The sequence below is a fragment of the Artemia sp. Qi Xiang Cuo genome, chromosome 2, assembly GCF_049724085.1.
Source record: "Artemia sp. Qi Xiang Cuo chromosome 2, ASM4972408v1, whole genome shotgun sequence".
NCBI classification, from domain to species: domain Eukaryota; kingdom Metazoa; phylum Arthropoda; class Branchiopoda; order Anostraca; family Artemiidae; genus Artemia; species Artemia sp. Qi Xiang Cuo.
The window spans coordinates 38,234,791-38,254,695 of record NC_142795.1 but is presented as its reverse complement, the minus strand read 5'-3'; the positions used below and the strand labels follow the sequence as shown (position 1 = coordinate 38,254,695).

Sequence of the window (19,905 nt, the reverse complement as noted above, 5' to 3'; positions counted from 1 at the left end):
ACTTGCTTTTCATCTATATAAATATTCAATAATCTTTTCTGTTGTCGACAGTACTATTTTTCATTTGCAAAAATGATAAGAAAGGTATTTGAATATTTACTATATATATATACAGGGCGTAGCTTCAGCTGTTTTATTTGGAGGGGGGCAAGAGGGGGACCACCTCCGGATAGTCAATGAGCATGGTTTATCCTAGGGGAAAGCAGTCGCGGTTCTGGCCTCTTCAATTTGTTTATACTTACAGCAAGAACTAAGTATTATTATATAAGTATCATAGTAAGTAATTAATTTCCCGCCAGCTATGACCTCTACTTTATTTTAATGTAGATAACATTTTAAAAACTGCACAATGACTGTAAATGTTGGATTATGTATTTCAAATTTGCGCCTCTAAGATTTTTGCGCCCGTAGCAAGTGCCCCCTCAACTCCTTTCCTCTAAAACCCCCTGTTGGGAAAAGGGTGTTAGGAAAATTGTGACAAACACAAGCCTACATGTGTTTTAAAGACGTCTAAAAATCCTGACGATTCTGTTCTGAATTTTTTCCCGTTAGTTTAAGGGAAAATCAAGTCTCTTTGTTGAAAGGGGCAATCACAAATATGAGCCAAAGCTGATGCTGGACAATTAACTGGATAATGTTTCTTACCAAGTTGGGTCAAAGTTGAGCTGCTTTCCCTTTTAAGATTGTCTTCACTTTCTGTTCTTTTGTTACTATAAGAAGATGCAGATGGGAATCAGATCCCTTTTAAATGCCTTGTTCTTCATGTGTTACTTTCCGTTGCTTTATAAAGTTAGTTCTGAGCCAAAGAAGAAAAGAGCTCTACCTTTTACTGATTTTATTAGCCTCTTAGAACCAATTAAAGTAGATATAAACTATATTTTTAATAACGTTATAAAACACATCAAAGTTGATAGCCGGACAATGCTGGTTTTTACGAACTGGTTAAGGAACCTAAAGTTAGGCCATCTTACATAGTTGATAGGGACTGCCCAGCTGTCCCTATCCTGGGACCACATGAGAACTCTTCCACCTGATGGGGGGGGGAGGGTGTACCCAGCGGTTAAAAATTAAAGATAGCCCGTTCCTTCCCGAAATCTTTAATAAGACATTTTTCTTCAAGCAATAACGAAGAAAAATTACTATTTAGCAAAGACGATACTCGGTTTAATTCAAAAGTATTACAGAATACGTTTATGAACAATGGCCACGCATCAAACAAAGATAAATTGAGTAGCGCACTCAACTTTTACTAAGGTTGCCAGCAATGAGTTGGTGCAGACGACAGTAGTGTACTGTAATCACTTCGGGTGGGTGATGGTGAGTTTAATAAGGACGGATTTCTTGCCAGCTTTACCTTTAATATTAAAGTGCAGATCGTCCATCCACTTCCTTCTACTCCCGTGCCAATCATAGGAGACAATATCGCAGTTGAACTACGCACTATTCCAGCAGCCCTGTGCATCGCGTCATTCATTTGAATGTAATTTTAAAACGGCGTCTTACCAAATCAAAAGTACACCCTTTATATTACCATTGTTGAAACCTTATACAGGAAAATTGCATGATGCACGATGCTCATTGAAAAACAAGAAAACATCATTTTTTTACATGGGCAGCAGTGATATGTCCTCTTATTTATCTTCGTCGCTATTAAGGCACTTGAACATAATAGAGAGTTGTTTAAGGACTTATAAAAGATAAATCTGGTATATTAAAGTTTTTTTAATAAGCACTAGACTCGATAAGTCCGTCATAAAGTGCCACATGGTACACTAAAAGCGCAATTTGGGTGACATTTTTGGATTGGAAAGGCTGGGCCCGACACATGGACAACAGATAGAGCTATTTATTGGCTCGTTTATAAACTAATTTTTATATTTAATTGCTCTTTGTAAGTTTTACTTAATAAGGCAATCGTAAAGTGACACATGGCACTCAAAGAGTACTTTGAGTTGTTTTTCTTTTTTTAAAATAAAAAAATAACAAAGAAGGGTGTTGTCACATGAAAAAACGCGGCGGATAAATTTCTCCCCACCCCTGCGGAAAGTCTCCTATATGGAGAATCCCCCTGAAAATTTTACTTAGATCTGAAATACTGACAGTATTTTTAGTTTAAAGTATTGAAAAAAGTGGGAATTGCTAACTTATTCGTTGAGCATCGTTTGATTAAGAATATCCAGAAAATATCAACGATTCTTGGCAGCATTGTCGTGGAAAATTTACATTAATTGAATCTTACCTGGGATGCCAATCGGATGGGAAAAAATTAACACCTAGAGTTTGAAAATTACGCTCCCCTTTGTTTAAAATAAAGCGAAATCTAGAAAAATTTCACAAAAGTTTTTTTTTGTGTTAATCAGAGTATGGGAAGTATACGTTTCCGGAAAGGGGAGCGCGACCCTGAATATTTGTTTCTAAAATTCCCTTCACCCAGCGAAGATCGGTCTCTTAGTGCTGCATATTAAAACTGATAACAATAGATAAAGAACATGGGCTGGCATCGCTCATTTGTGAGCCTAAAATTTCTAATTTGTGAGAAAATATACATATATTGTTTGGATTCACTTTAGCCTACTTGCAGCAGACATTTCGTACAGTATTCTCATGCAGAGATAAATGTCACACAAGTAGCACTGGCGTTACGTGAAATGCGACTAATAACAGTAATAATCCTCCGTACATTTATGACAATTCTTTTTTTGGAGCTGGTTAAAAGAAATACTTAGTTCTTTTTCGGGGATTTCTTTTCATGTTTTTCAATGAAAAAAAAAAATGCTCTTTTTCAATGACTTCTTGTTTTTCAGTGATTCCATTACTGTCCTATTTGCAGATGTAAAGGGTGTATCTTATATTGAACTGATAGATTATAGGAAGTATAAGACCCTTACGTATCAGCAGGGGCGTCCTGAGACTCATTTTATTGGGGGAAGGGTGATCTTCGTAATTTTACCGAATCGCTACCTGATTTATGCCAGATTTTCTGCAGAAATCAAGAATTTTGCTAAATTTCGGCCAATTTTGAAAAATTTCTGCCGATTTCAAAAAGTTTCTGCCGAAATATTCGCCTTTGGCGAAAATTTTATCGAATGCCAAAAAAGTTGGGGTGGGGGGCCCTCGGGACGCCCCTGCGTATCGGGGGAAACATTTTGACCTGAGCTAACGTGGTGAAGCAGAAAGTATAGTACATTTTCACAATTTTGCCATCAAATAGGTTCACCTATTTACTTGATGGTAAGGTTTCGAAGGCGGTATGTTTGTATAAATACTAATGTGGAATATATAATAAGAAAGTGTAATGCACCCCTGTTTTCTTTGTCTTTTATATTAAAAATGAGTATGGATTAATTGAAAAAATTATCGAAAATAAAAAACGAAGTTTAAAATTAAAACGAGCAATAGTTTTAAAGTTACTTAATAATTTTTTATCCAAATTATTGAGGAGGGGGCAATTACTACTTAAAACGAAAACACTACTTAAAACGCAATCTTAAACTCAAAACTACACAAAAATCGTTAATTTTGTATAAAATATTATTCGCTCATTGAAAATTTTCAACTTGGTGGCCTTTGCCCTAAAATGCACGGTAAAGTGTTTTAAAGAATATGGTCTTGAATGGGGAGGTAAAACTTTCTAGGTATAAGACTATGCAGGTGATTAGAGTGTTCTAGATAAAAATATTGGCAAAAGAAATACATATTTGGAGGTTTTAACAGTTAAAGGGGCAAGAATAAATTACAAAAAATAAGGCAGGAAGAAAATTAAATTGCACCAAGAATCGGTGCAAGAAAATTAACAGTAGGTAGACTAGGTTACTGGGAATGCACTGGAACGAAGAGATGATGTTAGGTAATGAGGAAAATACTCAAGTCGATAGCTCCAATTATATGGGTAGCATCTTTTAGTAAAGATGGTGTATACAGTGAAGATGTCAAAAGCAGAATGGCAAAGGGGCCGGTCTGTTTTTCACAGTTAAAGAAAGTTTGGAATAATAGAAGGATAAGCCATTGAACTGACATTAGAATTTTGTAAGCCATGGCGATGACTGTGGTCAAGTGCGGTTATGAAACGTGTTTGTTTCCAAAAGTTGAGAAGATATGACAGGTGTTTTCTACAGTTGTCTCAGGTTAGTTTTAGGTATCCGTTTGACTGATTGTATAACAAACAATAAGCTGCACGAAAAGTGTAATTAAACCCCACTTTTTATGTCTATAATAAAATTAAAGGTTAAGATAGCTAAGCAACTTTTACGGACGAAGGATGATAGATTTCCTCTTGGAATTAGACCATTCATCTGGGAAAAAGAAAGAAAAGAAGTTCGTCCCCAAATGAGTTGGGAGGAGGTTACAGGAGAGAATTAAAAGGAAATTAGACCTTTGAGGACGTAAACAGTGAAGCTTTAAAAAAATTGAGTTGAAAGAGGACTTGCGCAGCTCCGTTGACCTCAGAGGGCTTTCTCCTGCAACGGGTTAATAGTATTAGTAGTGTAGTGGTATAGTAGTGTAGTAGTAGTGGGACCAGTAGCATATAAAATGTATATGATGTGCATGTAAAATTAACTGTCTTTCCCTCCCTGCTTTCTGTCGGTCCTTCTACCGATTTGCAGCTAAACCATTAAAGGTATAGACAGAAAATTTTCGCGAAACAGTTTGGAACCATTAGAACGTAAATTCGGCTACAAAAAAAGAAAACAGAAGTAAATAATGTCATAGCACTGGATCTAGCTAAGGCATCTACATGGGTATTTTAAAAGTATAAAAACCATTACATATGAGTTATGATTTCAGTTTCCATTGAGCATATTTTTTCAGTCCTGCTCTACAGCCACTGCTTTTAATATAATTATAGTTTGCAATAGCATCATACAAATCCCACTTAATAAAATAAGCTATAATTTTAATTTTTTCTGTAGGTGCTTTTCTTTGCCCTCGTGGGAATAGTTTTCTCTTCTAATGTCGAAGAACCAGCTCAGACTCAGACTAATGTCGAAGAACCAACGGAGATGGTAGAGATGGAAGAAGAAAAAAGGTAATTTTTTATATTAGGCTACTTTTGATTATTTGCCAAGAGGGTAAATTTTTATTATAAAATAATGCGAAACGGAGATCACATTAAATTCAGCACTTCCTTACTTTTTCGTCTAGACACCAGTATCATAGTCAGGGAGATTTTTCTTTTAGGTCCACCCCCCTCCACTCCAGTCTTAGGTTGTGTCACATTTTGGGGTGAAAAAATGAGGGACAAGTTATTTTTCAAAGCTGACCTCTTCAAACAGAATTCTGGCGACGACTGACACGCAAGTCTAGCTTTAGCTTATCTTTTACATGAATAGGTTCTTCCTAAATAAAGATTCGATAGAATAAGGTGTTTAATTCGGAAGTTCTATATAAATAAAATTAAACTGCAAAAATTCAAAACAGGATCTTCAACTAAATTCCAATGTCGTCAGCAGATGTGTTACCAGTGTAAGGACGGTGGTATTGTTAGTATAAAGCTGATGAGCAAACCAAAGGCATATGATTTCTTAGCAGAAATACAACAAAATCTATAAGAGCAGAAGATAATTTTTCTTCACAGGCTAGTTTGAAATGGAACATTTTGGTTAAAGCCGAAGGGAGATTTTAATGATTAAAAACGATAAATTCAAATTATTATCACACAGCTAAACTAACTAAGGGGTTTGGGGGTTCCATCAATCACTGAGAATTAATCTGTCCCCATCATTTTATTAATGTAATGCACCGTATTTGCCAACTGATGTGAAGTCAATAGAATATAATTTATTTGCGTGAAAAGCCCATAAACCTCGGCAAAATACAAGTCTGTTGGAACAAAAGAACATTTGAATATTATAATGTTGGGTTAAGAGAAATAAATGCCTCAATAACAAATGACATAGGCTACTATTTCCGATGCATAAGAAATATTTTTATCCAGACAGAGTGACTAAATCACGAACAAACTGCATTGTTTTCGGCTATTTCTAAATGAAGCAAATATTTTCTTTTGAATATTTGTCCCAGTTAGGAACTAACTTTTGGCTTATATGGCGGCACAAAATTTGTTATATCTTAACTGGTTAAATACAGTCTTGGATAAGGTTTTTTAATATACTGATTTAATTTTGATGAAATTCTGTTTCGCACTTATTTCAAATGACACTTTGAAGCTAGTTCTCACCAAATGAAAAAAAGTGCGGATTAAGGTTCAATATAATAAAAATAATTTGAAATAAATTTTCCCAAAATATTCATTACAATTCACTACCCTGTTTCAAGAATAGCAAAAGTTCAGAATAACGAAGTTAAAGTTGTAATTGACCAGTTTCAAAGCAAAGTAAACCGTTTCAATTTACTTTGCATGCTTCTGTTAACAGCGGAAGAAAAGCAAGCACCTTGTTCTTTCAGGAATTTCAGGAATGTTTGTCTTTGCTAGTTTTATTATCATCTTGGAGTAATGTCCATCTCTGGAGCTGTCTAAATTACAATGTATTTGGACAAACCTGAAAATTTTCTTAGATTTAAGATTAAACAGAATTTATCAGTTCCTGTGAATAATACTGACCTTTTTCTTTTCAATATTCGTAACCAAAAAACAAGGTCCCTCTATCGACAGAAACTGTAACAGAGAGCATGTTTCTGTCTTAAGTAGCCTATAGATATCAATAGTTAACAGAGATTAATTGAAGGCTAGTCATACTGAAAGGAATTTTTATTCTAATCAAAATTAAATATTAACTTGTGAGAACTTATCGAATAAATAAGACTAATTAAAGTAATAAAAAAAGAAAAAAAATACCGCAATAGTCACTAGGCTCTGAGTAACCATGGGTGTAAGACAGATCTTGGAGGGGAATGAAGTCATCTAAGAGGGCATTTGTGTCATCGTACTCTGTCTAAAATATGACAAAAAAGCTATCCTATCCATTTATTTAGTGTGTATTTTACTGTCTGAAACTATTTCCATCCTTCTTTTCCTCTTTTTATTAAAAAGGTTTAACATAGTAGAAAAGCATAGAAGATGGCTCACTAAAGTCGCTCCCTAGACAGAAGCTCTTGGAACTCGAACAGAAGTACCAGGATTTCAAGTGTTTTTGCACAATTTCATCCTTTTGTAAATAACATTTTTCTTCAATATTCTGCGTTCGAAACCTTATTCCATCCAATTTATTTTATTTAATAGACATCTCTTTGTATATGTTTCAAGTATTGAAATAAAGAAAAGGAATAAATAAGCTGTAAAACCAATTCTTTTTTATGTCATTTTTGATATGGAAATTTGCAAGCGCTTAACATACTTATATTATTTCAGTTTGAATTCTGACTACGTATATACAACTCCGATGTATGGGGATACCTACAGGAAATATATGAAGTATGCAGCTCCCCAACCTGCTTATGACAGCTATAGAAATGATTTCAAGTACCCCGCCATGACATATGGAGATAGCTACAGAAATGATTTAAAATATGCGGCACCGGCAGTTGTCCACGACAGCTATAGAAATGATTTGAAATATTCCAGCCCGGTATATGGGGACAAATACGGACAAGATTACAAACGAGACTATGCAGATTATGACTTCAATCTGGGCTATAGCTCATACGATGCAAATCCTTATGGAGTAAACTACGGAATTGACAAATATGACAGATATGATCCATACACTAAAACATACAACACTTACTCTGTAGCTTATTAAGGTTTAAGATTTTTTATTTTTTTATGCTATTTATTCTTGCAGAGAGCAAAATAAATTGTTTACCTTTTCATCAATCACGATTTAAAATTTTTACTATAGGTCTTAGTATTGTTAATTCTCACACAAAGATGCTGGCTTCCAACGCTCAAAAACTGTTTTTGGACGACTTTTAAGTTATTAGACTATTTGGAGACTATTACTTATACTACTATCACCTCATCGCAGCAAAAATCCATGTCAGGCCAACATAGCTACGCAGACCCTTTCTCCACACCAGCCTGTTGAAAGCTTCATTATTTAGTCCATGCCACGAAGTTTCAATCTCCCTTAAATCCCTTCTTATTACATCTTCTCATCCTATTTGGGTAGGTTATGATTTTTCTTTTGGTTCCTCATATAAAGCCAAAATCATCATTTTTTTCATCATCATCATTGACATATGTTTTCCATCCAGATTGGCAATCTCTCATACGTCCTAGCCACCTTAATCTTTCTTTATCCTTTCTTTTTCTTTATCCCTAACCTTTCTTTATCTAGAAAGTGGGATCGAACCGCATTTTTTGTACAACTTGTGTTTGATTACGGTCGGTACAAACGAGCAACTAAAATCTATCCTTAGCAATTCCTCTGGAAAACATGAACATCTTCCTTAACCTTTCGAGGCGAAAAGTGTGATATATATAAGGTTTTGAATCCGAGCAAACTGAAAGACAACTAGTATGCTCAAACGGCACTATTCCATAAAAACAAGGTGAAAACCATGCATGGTCCATCCGACTCAAAGTGACAAGAAGCACATGGGTGCTTTGATTTTAAAGACCAAAATGTGACCACCAACATCATTTCAGTCCACTGTAATGTCATGATCTTTTGTTTTGAGGCTTGTTTGTATAACGTATACTCGTTCGTTCGCATACTCGTTCGCGCCGTATTACATATTAATGATTTCTATTACAATATAAAAATGTTTAGTGATTTTTCTCTTCATACTGTCTCAAACTTCTATTTAATATCTGTTTTTTTCCTTAGCCTGATCCCTTACTCTTAGTGACAAATTTGGCTGAAAAGTTTCATCTATGTTTCCACGTCACTTTACTAACGAGGTCATCCGGAAATGGAGCGTATATATTTATGTCGTCCAAACACCCAAAGAAGCTAGAAAGGCCCTCTTTATTGCAAACTCTCCTTGCAAGTACCACCACAATTGAATTCCATTCACCACAAAGCAATTAATAAGAGACTCATACCGCTGAAAGGTGGCAATCAAAACGGACGCGAAACTGCATGATATGAACAAGAGTTCCGACTTCATGGTCTCTTGCTTTAAAAGCTTTCGAATCTCTGAATACACGGATGACTTCATAAGAGCAGTATTCTTGTTGGGAATAAACTTGAGGAAATGATTCCATAGAAGTAGATAAGCTGACAGGCCAAACATAAACCAGTGCGGCGAAGTGTCCTTTAGCAGTAAACGTTTTGGTAACTTCTAAATTTCCTCTAGTCTGCAAGGCCATCCGTGGAAGAAGAATCATTATCTCGAAATAACTAGCTGAAAATTTATTCCATAGCTCACTAAACCCCTTTGTTCCTATATTCACTAAACCTTTTCCACGACAAATAATCCTTTTCTTTTTATCGATAATTTCGAATATTTTTTAATTACTTTAGGCCTGTCAGAACTAAGAATCGGTATACACACTTCACCTAACCTACACGAAAACCAGTTGTAGGAACGCTAATCAAAACAGCCTTCAAATGTTTGTCGACAACTTTCCTCCCTACTTCAGACGAAAGAAACACTCGAATCTGTGGTTCTTTCCAACTCTTTGTGTTTGTCGTCTCGTCACGAATAATAACAGAATAAGATTCTTCCAGTTCAGCAAGCAGGAACCCTCCAAAGTATGAGTAAACTGCTTCATTTACTAAATGAGGTTTTACATTCCATAGAAAACTCGTCTAATATTCCTGCTCCTAACAACGAAAACCATTATCGGCGATATGAGACGAAACTGCAAAAATAGTTGAATCTGTACTTTTTATTGCCCAAATCAATTCAGCTACTAACTTTCCAAAGTCTTCATCAACAGTTTGACTGACAGACAACCACAATTGGTTCTTTATTTTTCTTGTGAGGATTGGTCCACAATGAAATAGAAAATACAAAAGGGAATTCAGAGGCGAGGGGTGTCAATATCTTTCGCTGCTTTCTATTTGAAATTCTATTTTTGCTGGTAATTAATTAACGTATAGTAGCAATGCTGTAACGAGTTCTTGTTTCAAGAGCTTGCAAAAAGTGACAATTGACTTTTTCCATCCAAATGAAAAAGGAGCCATAAAAGTGAATCCACATGATACCTGCAAAATTGGATATCCTGCTCTTCTTTTTATAAACCCTCGAAAATAGGAGCGGGTTAAAAAAAAAACTGTGGCCCATTTTACTGGAAGGTCTTTCCCCTAAGAATCCTGACAAATAAAAAGAACGGTCGGGAAACATTTTCTGCCTTTTTTCTTTCATTTCTCACTCCATAGCTCAGCAAGGATGATTGAAGATAGTACAAGAATTAAGTAAAAATTAATCAAAATTGTATTTTTTCTGCCCAAATCTTCTAATTCTTTAAAAAAAAATTATTAATGTACACTTATGCACATGCTATACATTGAAGTAAACACCCTTCCCATTGAAATAACTTTGCAAAAATAAACTTGCAGGCGTAGTTATGTAAGTAATAAATAAAATCATTTAAGTCATGTTTATTATTTTAACAGTCTTCCATTCATATTGGTAACACTTGCTAAATTTTATTTCATTTCAACTAGAAAAAATAAGTTCTACTACGGAATCTGAGCATTACTAATGCTCGCGACCGCGACCCAGAGGTGGGTGACGACCCATAGTTTGAGAACCTAAGATAAACAAATCGCTCTCCAGACAAAGTTCCTTTAATATTCTAGAAAAACTATGTGGATGAAACTTTCAGATATTGGCATCTAAGCTAATTTCAGAAAGTTTCGTTCACTTGGATCTGCTAGTTTCTTTAAAATATTGAAAAAAGTTTGTTTGGAAAGTATTTGTTTATAAATAAAGGATAGGTACTGTAGGATTTGCGCCAAAAGATTTTTCTTCTTTCGTTTTTTTTTATAGACAATGCATGCTTTTTTTTTACCATTCTAAGCCCCCCTTCTCCCCCTCATGTGCATGTGCATGTTCAGGAACGTAAACATAAAATACAAGCCTCACTTTTTGTGCAAGTTTTACCAATACGGCCCTAAATGAGTGAACCTTATACAGGGGCTTCAATTGGAAGGGGGAGCATTCCCCCCCCCATATTTTGAGAAAACCCGTTTTGGTATTTTCATTAAAAAAGATTAAAAAGCAACAAAATCCCCCCTCCCAGGTCTTCAAATATAAATACCCCCCCAACACTTTCGTGAATTGGCACCCCTTACCTTGTGTCACATAGACGCTATAATACAACCAAAGCAGGATATCCCATAAATAATTGAATTTTCTATCAGCGTCTTTAAAAAAGAAAACCCCTATGATAATATATCCCTTAGTATTCTTATCTATATGATAAAGTTGCACATATTTCGTGGGAAAGTTGGATGGAGCTAGAGGTAAAACCAATATTTAACATTCTATTTTTTGTTTGCCAGGATTTTTATGCATATCTGAAAAAAGAACAAGAAAAGCAACAATTACAGTTAAATAAAACCAAAATCTTTCTGACGATAGTAAATGGTGAAGTTGAAATTTACAAACAAAGCTAACGATTCGTAGTTTATGCAACATATATCCATAAAAGTAGCTCGTATAAATTGACATCATGGTATTTCACTATCTTCATAGAATTCTGAGTAACTAGCTTTTTACTAAAAACTTCGTTTGCCTGAATTAGTTTCAGAGAATTTAAATTGTTAACCAAAAATTATCGGTATCATGGCTGGAGCAAAAATATTGAGAGCCTTATCAGTCTTTATTATTATATTATTTATTATATTATTATCTTATTATATTATTATCTTAAATCAGTCTTTATTTTCTGCAGGCTATTTAAGGACTTTTCTGCTCCAAAAACAAAATCAAGTTCTATTTTGTTGGGGCTTTGTGTGCTCAGTAAAACACCAGTAGTCCAACATTGTACTCTGGAATCTGGTTTAAAATAAAATAATTATCAAAAAAATAAAAAATAACAACAAAAATTTGAGCAAGAATTCCTGTTTAATCGCTTATATATTCGACTTTAAACTTTAGGCTTTCTTTCTTCCGGTTGGCCGCTTCTTTTTTTCGTTTCTTTATCCATTTTCGTTTTTTTAATTATTCTTCGTCAGGATCTTTTCCTTGCAGGATCAACTGCTTCCTCTTGTTTATCAGACGCCTCTCATCAAAATCTGTTTCATCAAGTTTAATCTCTTGCTCTCTTTTCGTCACGTTTACTTGGGTCAGTATTTTGCAAACTTCTTTATCTAAAAAATAAATTAACATTTTATAAGAGGAGGGGGATAGGACTCTTTAGTATGTGCAATTTTGTATGATGACTTTGCAAAACCTCAGCTGTTCTATGTACATTATGTTGGTCTTTGGTTATTTTTCCTGTTGTTGAACAATCGTGTATAGAACAATCGCTATTCCCTAAATCAAGTACATGTTTGTACTGACATTTAGAAGCTATTCAATATTTATAATATATTTTTGATGTTCAGGATTTCAGGAACAGCACTATAATGTTTTCTAAAAGGAATGCGAAAATATTAACGACGATGGAATAGAAAACACAGTGCTATGACAGCAATTATTTTTTTTCAGTCAAGATGCCTTCAGATTCAGTCCGGTGTTGACAAGTTCCAACAATTTATTTACTCCTGAAACAGGCCATGCGTGCGGTAAAAATAAAAAAAATATTTTTTTTTTTCAAATATACTACCTTCGTAGTTGTTCCAAGGGTAGAGTTTTTAGCGGAAAAAATTGTTACCCTCAAAAATTTCCCCCCCCCCCCTCCTTTCAACTGAACTTGCTTATGTGAATTCCTGCTTCATCAGTTCTTTTAGAGATCAGCACCTTCAAGTTGTTAAAAGAGACTTTGTTACTGGGGCCAAAACAAAAGTTTATGACAGCAGTAATTACCCCCATTACTTTTTCAGGACCCCTTGCAATCCAGCCCAACGTTCATACAGTTCTATTAAGACAGTGAAATCTTCATTTAAAATCTATTTTTTACTGAACTACAATAAAAATCTGGTTTTTGCAAGCTATAATGAACTAGATTCACATGTCAGGTCAAACCAAAAAAAAAGCTTAAACAAGAAAAGACATATCTAGAGAAATAGAAAAAAACTTGCAAAGAAGGAAATAACAAAAAGAGCAACAAATACTTTGAAAAATAGACCAGGTAACAAAAATATAACCTATTCCTTGGCAGTATCGCAATAAACGGAATGAAACTTTCTTGATATCCTTCAGTAATGACACTTGCGGAGGTTAGGATTGGGTGCAAAATTAGATTTTTTTTTTTTTTTTTTAGTAAAATACAAGCAAATGCTTTAGCTTCGGTTTAAATTGCCAGTTTCATTAAGTAAATAGGAAGGAGTTTTAATATCTTCATGGATTATTAGCCTTAGTTTTGAACACACGCAAATCCCTACTACCCCGATCATTTTAGCTTTACATCATACCATGAATAAATTAATTATGCGCAACACAAGTCGCCAAGCACCTTAATGTAAGAGCTGCATACGGCAGAGTTTAAATAATCAAGAGCCAAAAACTGAGTAACTCCAAGGGCACCGGTAGAAAATTTTCCACGGGGGGGGGGGCAGACAGTAAATAACAGTGGTGGTTGGATGACAGTTTAGGCGGTTTAGGGCACCAAACTACGACTTTACCCCGAAGAGGATGAATTTGCAATCAATTTAAAATCCTGAGAAGCTAATTGATTTAACAGCATCAATGACTATATTTTAGACTTCCCAGTTGCAAAGGAAGTAATGCCACACGGTGGTAGTACTGGATTCAACCAAGTTGATTAACTTTATTTTTAATGAAATTAGGCTAAGTTTGGTTATCTGTAATTGCGTATCAGCTATAATAAGGGATGGGGGTGAGACATTGTTTAGGTGGGGGGGGGGGTAGATTCCTACAAAAGTATATTTTAATGGACAAACTGCTTACTCTTCATGAGGCTTCAGATAGACGTTGAATGAGGAAGGGGGAGTACGAATTAATTATATTGGTTCTCTATACAGCTAATAGGTTACATTCCCATATCTACCAGCACAGAGGTGGAAAAGGCAAGGCAGGTCAGCCCCGTTATGAAATTTCCTTGAGGTGGCAAATACTGCTAGGAACTTAGTTTTCAGCAATTTTAAATGGTAATATTTTTGTATTTATATAAAGTACGTCAATATATTTAAAAAAATATATGTAATATATATATATCGATATCGATGGCTTCAGTTATGTAGAAGATCAAAAGTCTCACAGAATTTCCATCCATACAAACAATAACACTCCTTTTCATCCAACCAAAATTCTTCAGTAGTAATATTAACAAGGACTTTTCACCAAAATTACTATTCATCGCCAATTTTTTAAATATATTCAAATTTTATCCAAAATTGAAATTACAAATTTAAACTTAGGACGGTACTAATCAAAGTACAATTATTGATTTACACATTTTAAAAGCAATTGACCAGCGATTTAAGGGACCGGTACCTCAAGTTCTATCTTTGTTAGGCCTGGGTACGATTTGGAAAACCATCAAAGATTAAATGAAAAAAGAGCTTTTCGAATGAAAGCGAGGAACTGGTTTGAGAGCTATTTAAACAGTTTATTCTTTATATGAAGGGGGCTGTCTCTTCCTTAACTCCTTATTCTTTACTGTGAAGTTTGGCTTTTTTTTTACAAGTTTTTAAATAAAATTTGCAATTTGAAAAAAAAATTCAAAGCACTAAAAAACTTTTTTATAATGAGCAACGTGTCGAGAAGGGGGCAGTCCCCCTTATATTAAAAGTGAATTAAATTGTTTTAAATTTAAAGCTTGCTCCTTATTTTAGCTCGGAAATTTTTTTTATTTATTTCACTACATTTCATGAAATTGTAAAGTCTTATGAGCATAATACTTTTGGTAACGCAGAAAAAACAATCAATATTTCAATGATCTCTGTTTGGATTTTGATGGGTAATTAAACAGTTCGTGTTTTTTTCCTCAGGGGTTATCGTATAGACCCAGTGGGCCTAAAACGTCAGGATACGGCTCATTCTAACGGAAATGTTCTAGTGCCCTTTTTAAGTGACCAAAAAAATTGGAGGGCAACTAGGCCCCCTCCCATACCACTTTTTTCCCAAAATCTTCCGATCAAAATTGTGAGATTTTATTCAGTATGGCTGAAATGCCTAAGCACTGTGTCTTCGGAGAAAAAATGACCCCCTAAAGCCCTCGGGGAAAGGTTATAAAATTCGCCCATTCTTTTATCTGTTATTGGGAAGTATGCATACATTTTTCGGGTGGGGAGGGGAAGACGAATTTTCTACTGGGAGAATTTTGAATGGAAAGGATAGTCTACAGAGGGTGAAATTTTTCGATGAAATTTTAAGATGGGTGACTTTTCCAGAATTCCTATATAAAATTTCTTTATATGTCTTGCTTTCTCTTTACCGGTTCAATTTTACAAGTGGAGATGTTAAGGGTAATTATCTGGGGTAAATTTTCGCCAGGATTGAATTGTCCAAAGGATATTTCTGAGGGGAGGATAATTTTTCCGTGGAGGTAGAGCCAGGTATCCTGGCGTTATTTAAAACACAATCAGAAAAAAAAGTTTTTGAACTGAAAGTAAGGAGCAACATTAATATTTAAAACGGACAGGACTTATTACGTATATGAGGGGGTTGCCCCCTCCTTAACATCTCTCTCTTTATGTTAAAGTTTAAATTTTTTCCAATTCTTTAAAAGTGACTCCTGAAACACAAGGGTCGTTTAATAAGAAAAATAAGTAACTTTTTTTAAAGTACCAAAAAACCGTAGCGTGATGAATGAGGTGTTGAGGAGGGGGGCAACCCCCGTCATATACATAATAATTTCTGTTCGTTTTAAATATTAATGCAGCTCCTTACTTTTAGTTGAAAAAACCTGTTTTATTATTTAATGAAGCTTAGAGACAAACAATTTTCTAAAGGCAATGGAACAATTATGTCAATTAAAGTAAAGTATATAACAATAAAAAAAGTAAATAATTACAAAAAATACACATAACAACAGCCTACTTACAAAAAGTAAGATATTAACTTTCAACATTTAGTTCTGTTGAGCAATACCGAAGCGTTGGACGGATATTTTTTAACAATATCGACAGTTTTGAACTTAGTTATCATATACCAAAATATTACATGCCTATAGACTCAGTGTTTATAAAAAGTAACGCATTATCAAAGTAGTTTGTTCAAAGTAAAAAATTAAAACTAAGATTAAAAAAATCAATTGAAAACTTTTAATTCAATATTTTTAGTATAATTTTGAATACCAAAGCCATTATATTTGACACCTTTATACTTCATAACTGTAAAATGTTAAATCTTTTTCAAAGTGACAGCTAGATAAATACAATGACTCCTGGAAAAAAAATTGGTATTATAAAAAAAAAAGTTACCGTTCAAGGGGAAAATACAGACATTCCCAGCATTTTGGTGAAATATGTGTGATAATAGTGGCTTGAAATATTAGCTCATGGGTGCTCTGGCAATGCAAGTAAAAGTTGACGGCATTTTTTTAATGAAATTACTCATTATTAAAGTGGTTTCCCTTGTGTTTTCTATAATTATATTAACTTTCTTGTGTTCTAATAACTGTACTAATTACTAATAAACAAATACATATTTAGGATCACTATAAAAAGCTGATTCTTTGCCCGAATGTTGTCAACAGTTAGGCTCTTATACTTTGGTTTATTGACAAGGATCGTTATTTACTTACCATTCGTAACTATGAAGAATTTGATTTTTTTTTGCTCCAACAAAATCATATAGAAAAAATGTTTGTGGAAAACTGGTTAAGGATTACTCATTCACAAACTAGCACTTATATTTTCCTTATTATGGTTCAAAATCTATGGACAGACAGCCAACAAGGGGGCAAAAAGCGTTTTTTCCATGGCTTTTCCCTATTCTGCTCTCTTTCCTTGGTTTCCTTATAATTACTTTATAGTTCAAAATTTCCAGGGAGGGCATGGCCCCCCCTGCCCCCTGCCGGCGCCCATGAGTAGCTTTAAATTATGGTTTTTGTATTTCATGTTAGCTGTAATGAAAAAGGTACTCAGCCAAAGTATTCACTAGATGGCGATGAAGTATGAACTGTTATCAATCAAATCTAGTTAAAAAAAATACAAACCGTTCACAGGTTCTTCTTCCAGTATTTTGTTAATGAGAGCCTCTATGGCATGAACATATTTTTCGTCGGATGGAGTTACTAATGTTAATGCCATACCACCTCTTCCTGCACGAGCTGTTCGACCAACTCGATGTATGTATTCTTTTGCAACATGGGGTACATTATGGTTGATGACAAGTTGCACGGCCGGGATGTCAAGGCCTGTAAAGAGACGTAGTGTATTAAGCTTTGTTCATCGCATAGTAACGAAGTTCAATCGAGTTGCATGCTGCAGAAGTAGTACATGCATAAAACTATAAAATTTACCAGGAGTAAGGAACCTAACTTATCTATTGGCAATTAAAATTAAAAGGTCCATTAATAAAATCTTGAGTGGTGAGTGCCTACGACTCTTCAACTTGTAAACAAAATGTTTTTATCTTTCAAAATATTATTAGATCCTTGAAGGAAACCTCTTCGCAAGTGAACCTAAGTGAACCTTCGCAAGTGGAAGTAAATATAAGATGAGATGCACCTTAGGAACTTAATTATGATTTTACATATATTGTCCACTCTTCTAACGGAATATTGGATTAAATCCTCTTTTAATCAAATTAAATACAAATCGAAAACTTCTCGTTTGATTAAAGTAAAAAGCGAACTTAAAGTTGGAAAAAAGCAGAGATTAGCTTATAGAATATTTTGAATTTGCAAGGAGCAGAACCTTCTAGGAATGAAAAAATGAAACCTCAAAAGAAACTAGTGTCGCTCGCCTTTTACTAAAACTGCAATAATAGCTTGGATTACCAGTGCTTGCCAATCATCGAGTTTCCTATACATTTGAAAACAAGCCATTTAAAAGGAAGAAACACTGACAATTTAAACATATTAGACAAATAAAACTAAATTGGCTGTAACATGCCTCCTGATGCTTAAAAAAAACTACCAGGGAAGTATTTAATTTTTAATATTATAAAGAGAAACGAAACAATTTAAAAATACTTGTTTTTAGTAAAGCGCAAATGAAACTCTAGCCTATCTTTTTTTGGAAGGGGGGGAGGGGAGGGTCATGGGTGTCAACAATACTCGTATATGTGGAGATTTAAATTCGGTTAAAGTTCAGCTTTAATTATCATTGTATTAAGTTTGTTTTAGGTTTGATTTCTTCATTCATGTGACCGAGATAGACAATGTTTTTCTTACTTATATAATTTCCTCAAAGGCGATTTCACGAAAACGCCCGGCTCAGTAATCATGCTATTGGGGATGTCGACCCCCCCCCTCGAGGCCTCAGGGCAAGGGCTGAGAATTATGCAATTTGTTCATTGTTAACATATACTATATATTATTGAGAAAAAGTATGCATGCTTGACTTCTACTTTCCCAAAATACGAAGGGCATTAAGATGAGTCGTTCAGGGAATGTTGAGGGAAGTGTTGAACTAAATCATAACATGTTATGTGTATATGGGTTGTCAAGAGGGTTTAACGCAAGAATGACAGAGTATATGAATATGATATTTTCAGGAAATGATAAGGGAGATGATCTATTGACCAAAAAGGCAATATTTGCACGCTACAATTGCTACAACTACTGCTGCTTCTACTGCTACCACGCGTACTATTACTACTACCACTACTACCACTAAAACTACTACTTCTGTAGCGAGTACTACTAAGGCTGAGGATATTGAAAAAATATATGAGGAAACGTTGAGAGGAAAGTTGAACTAAATCAAAACATACTATGTGTATACAGATTGCTCATACAGGCGTATAAGAAATATTTTGGAACGGCTTATCATATCCAGAAGAAACTTCAGGGGCATCCTAAGTAGCATGTTTAGTTGCCCAAAAGGCAAAATGTACCTGCTACTACTACTATTTATACTGCTGCTACTACTGTTATTATTAATAATTATACATTATTACTGCTACTACTGTTCCTACTACTATGATACTAGTACAGTTAAGGCTACAAGTATGAAGGTGAAAATTTGATAAAATATTGAGGGGGAATGTGAACTAAATCAAACTACACTATGCGCATGCACATTTTCAAAAGGGCGTATTTTAAGAATTGATTTGTTTGATAAGTTGGAACTCTCAGAGAATACTTAAAGGGGAAGATGAATTGACCAAAAGGCAATATGTGCACCGTATAACTAATACTACTGCTACTGCAACATTAACTATTCCCACTACTACTATTACCATTGCTCCAACTGCTACTTCTATCGCAACTCCTTGTAAGGTTAAGAGCATTAAGATGAAAATCTCGAAATTTGTATAAATATACAGGTTAACAAAAGAGCAAAACAACCACATCATAGCAATAGCAAATTGTATTAAGTCGAGTAGTCATACTATTGCTGTGAGAAATATTACAACTATACCTAAGGGTATGAAGGTGAAATTTTCAGAGAATATTTCTGAAAATTTCTGTTGTACGGACGACAACTTGCCATCCGTATGCAGGTTGTCAAAAGGGCATATCAGCAATATCTTAGGAACAGTTTCGTGTGTGAAATTTAAACTTACAGCTTCTGTTGTGGGGGATGTTGAACTCACCAAAAGACAATATTTGCATCACAATACTACTGCTTCTAGTCCTATAACTACTACTACTACTACTATTAACTCTACTCCTACTGCCACTACTATAATTACTGGTGTTACTACTACTACAACTAATAAACCTAAGGGTATTAAGGCAAAAACTTTGGGCAATATTGTAACTGTATTGAAACAAATCGAAACACACTATCCCCACATAGGTTGTTAAGAGGACGTATCAGCAATGCTTCAGGACCGGTTGATGATGTTAAGTTAAAAATTCATAGT

General features: G+C 34.6%; 1 protein-coding gene and 1 pseudogene across 2 annotated transcripts in view; one reads left to right on the top strand and one right to left on the bottom strand.

Annotated features, from left to right (window-relative positions):
• The first annotated feature begins 40 nt into the window (after positions 1 to 40).
• Positions 41 to 7,774, top strand: LOC148955204 (uncharacterized). The gene is made up of 3 exons (XM_089100849.1): positions 41 to 84; positions 4,911 to 5,026; positions 7,310 to 7,774. Exons 1-3 carry the CDS (start codon positions 73 to 75, stop codon positions 7,698 to 7,700), a joined length of 519 nt encoding a protein of 172 aa, XP_088956975.1. The 5' UTR covers positions 41 to 72; the 3' UTR covers positions 7,701 to 7,774.
• A 3,812-nt stretch (positions 7,775 to 11,586) lies between these two features.
• The window catches only part of LOC148955202 (putative ATP-dependent RNA helicase DDX49), a 72,892-nt pseudogene continuing 64,573 nt past the window's right edge, over positions 11,587 to 19,905 (bottom strand). The window contains exons 6-7 of the transcript XR_016143516.1: positions 17,084 to 17,284; positions 11,587 to 12,167 (exon numbers count right to left, since the gene is read on the bottom strand). The product of XR_016143516.1 is annotated as a putative ATP-dependent RNA helicase DDX49 (transcript). The remainder of the gene's footprint in view (positions 12,168 to 17,083; positions 17,285 to 19,905) is intronic.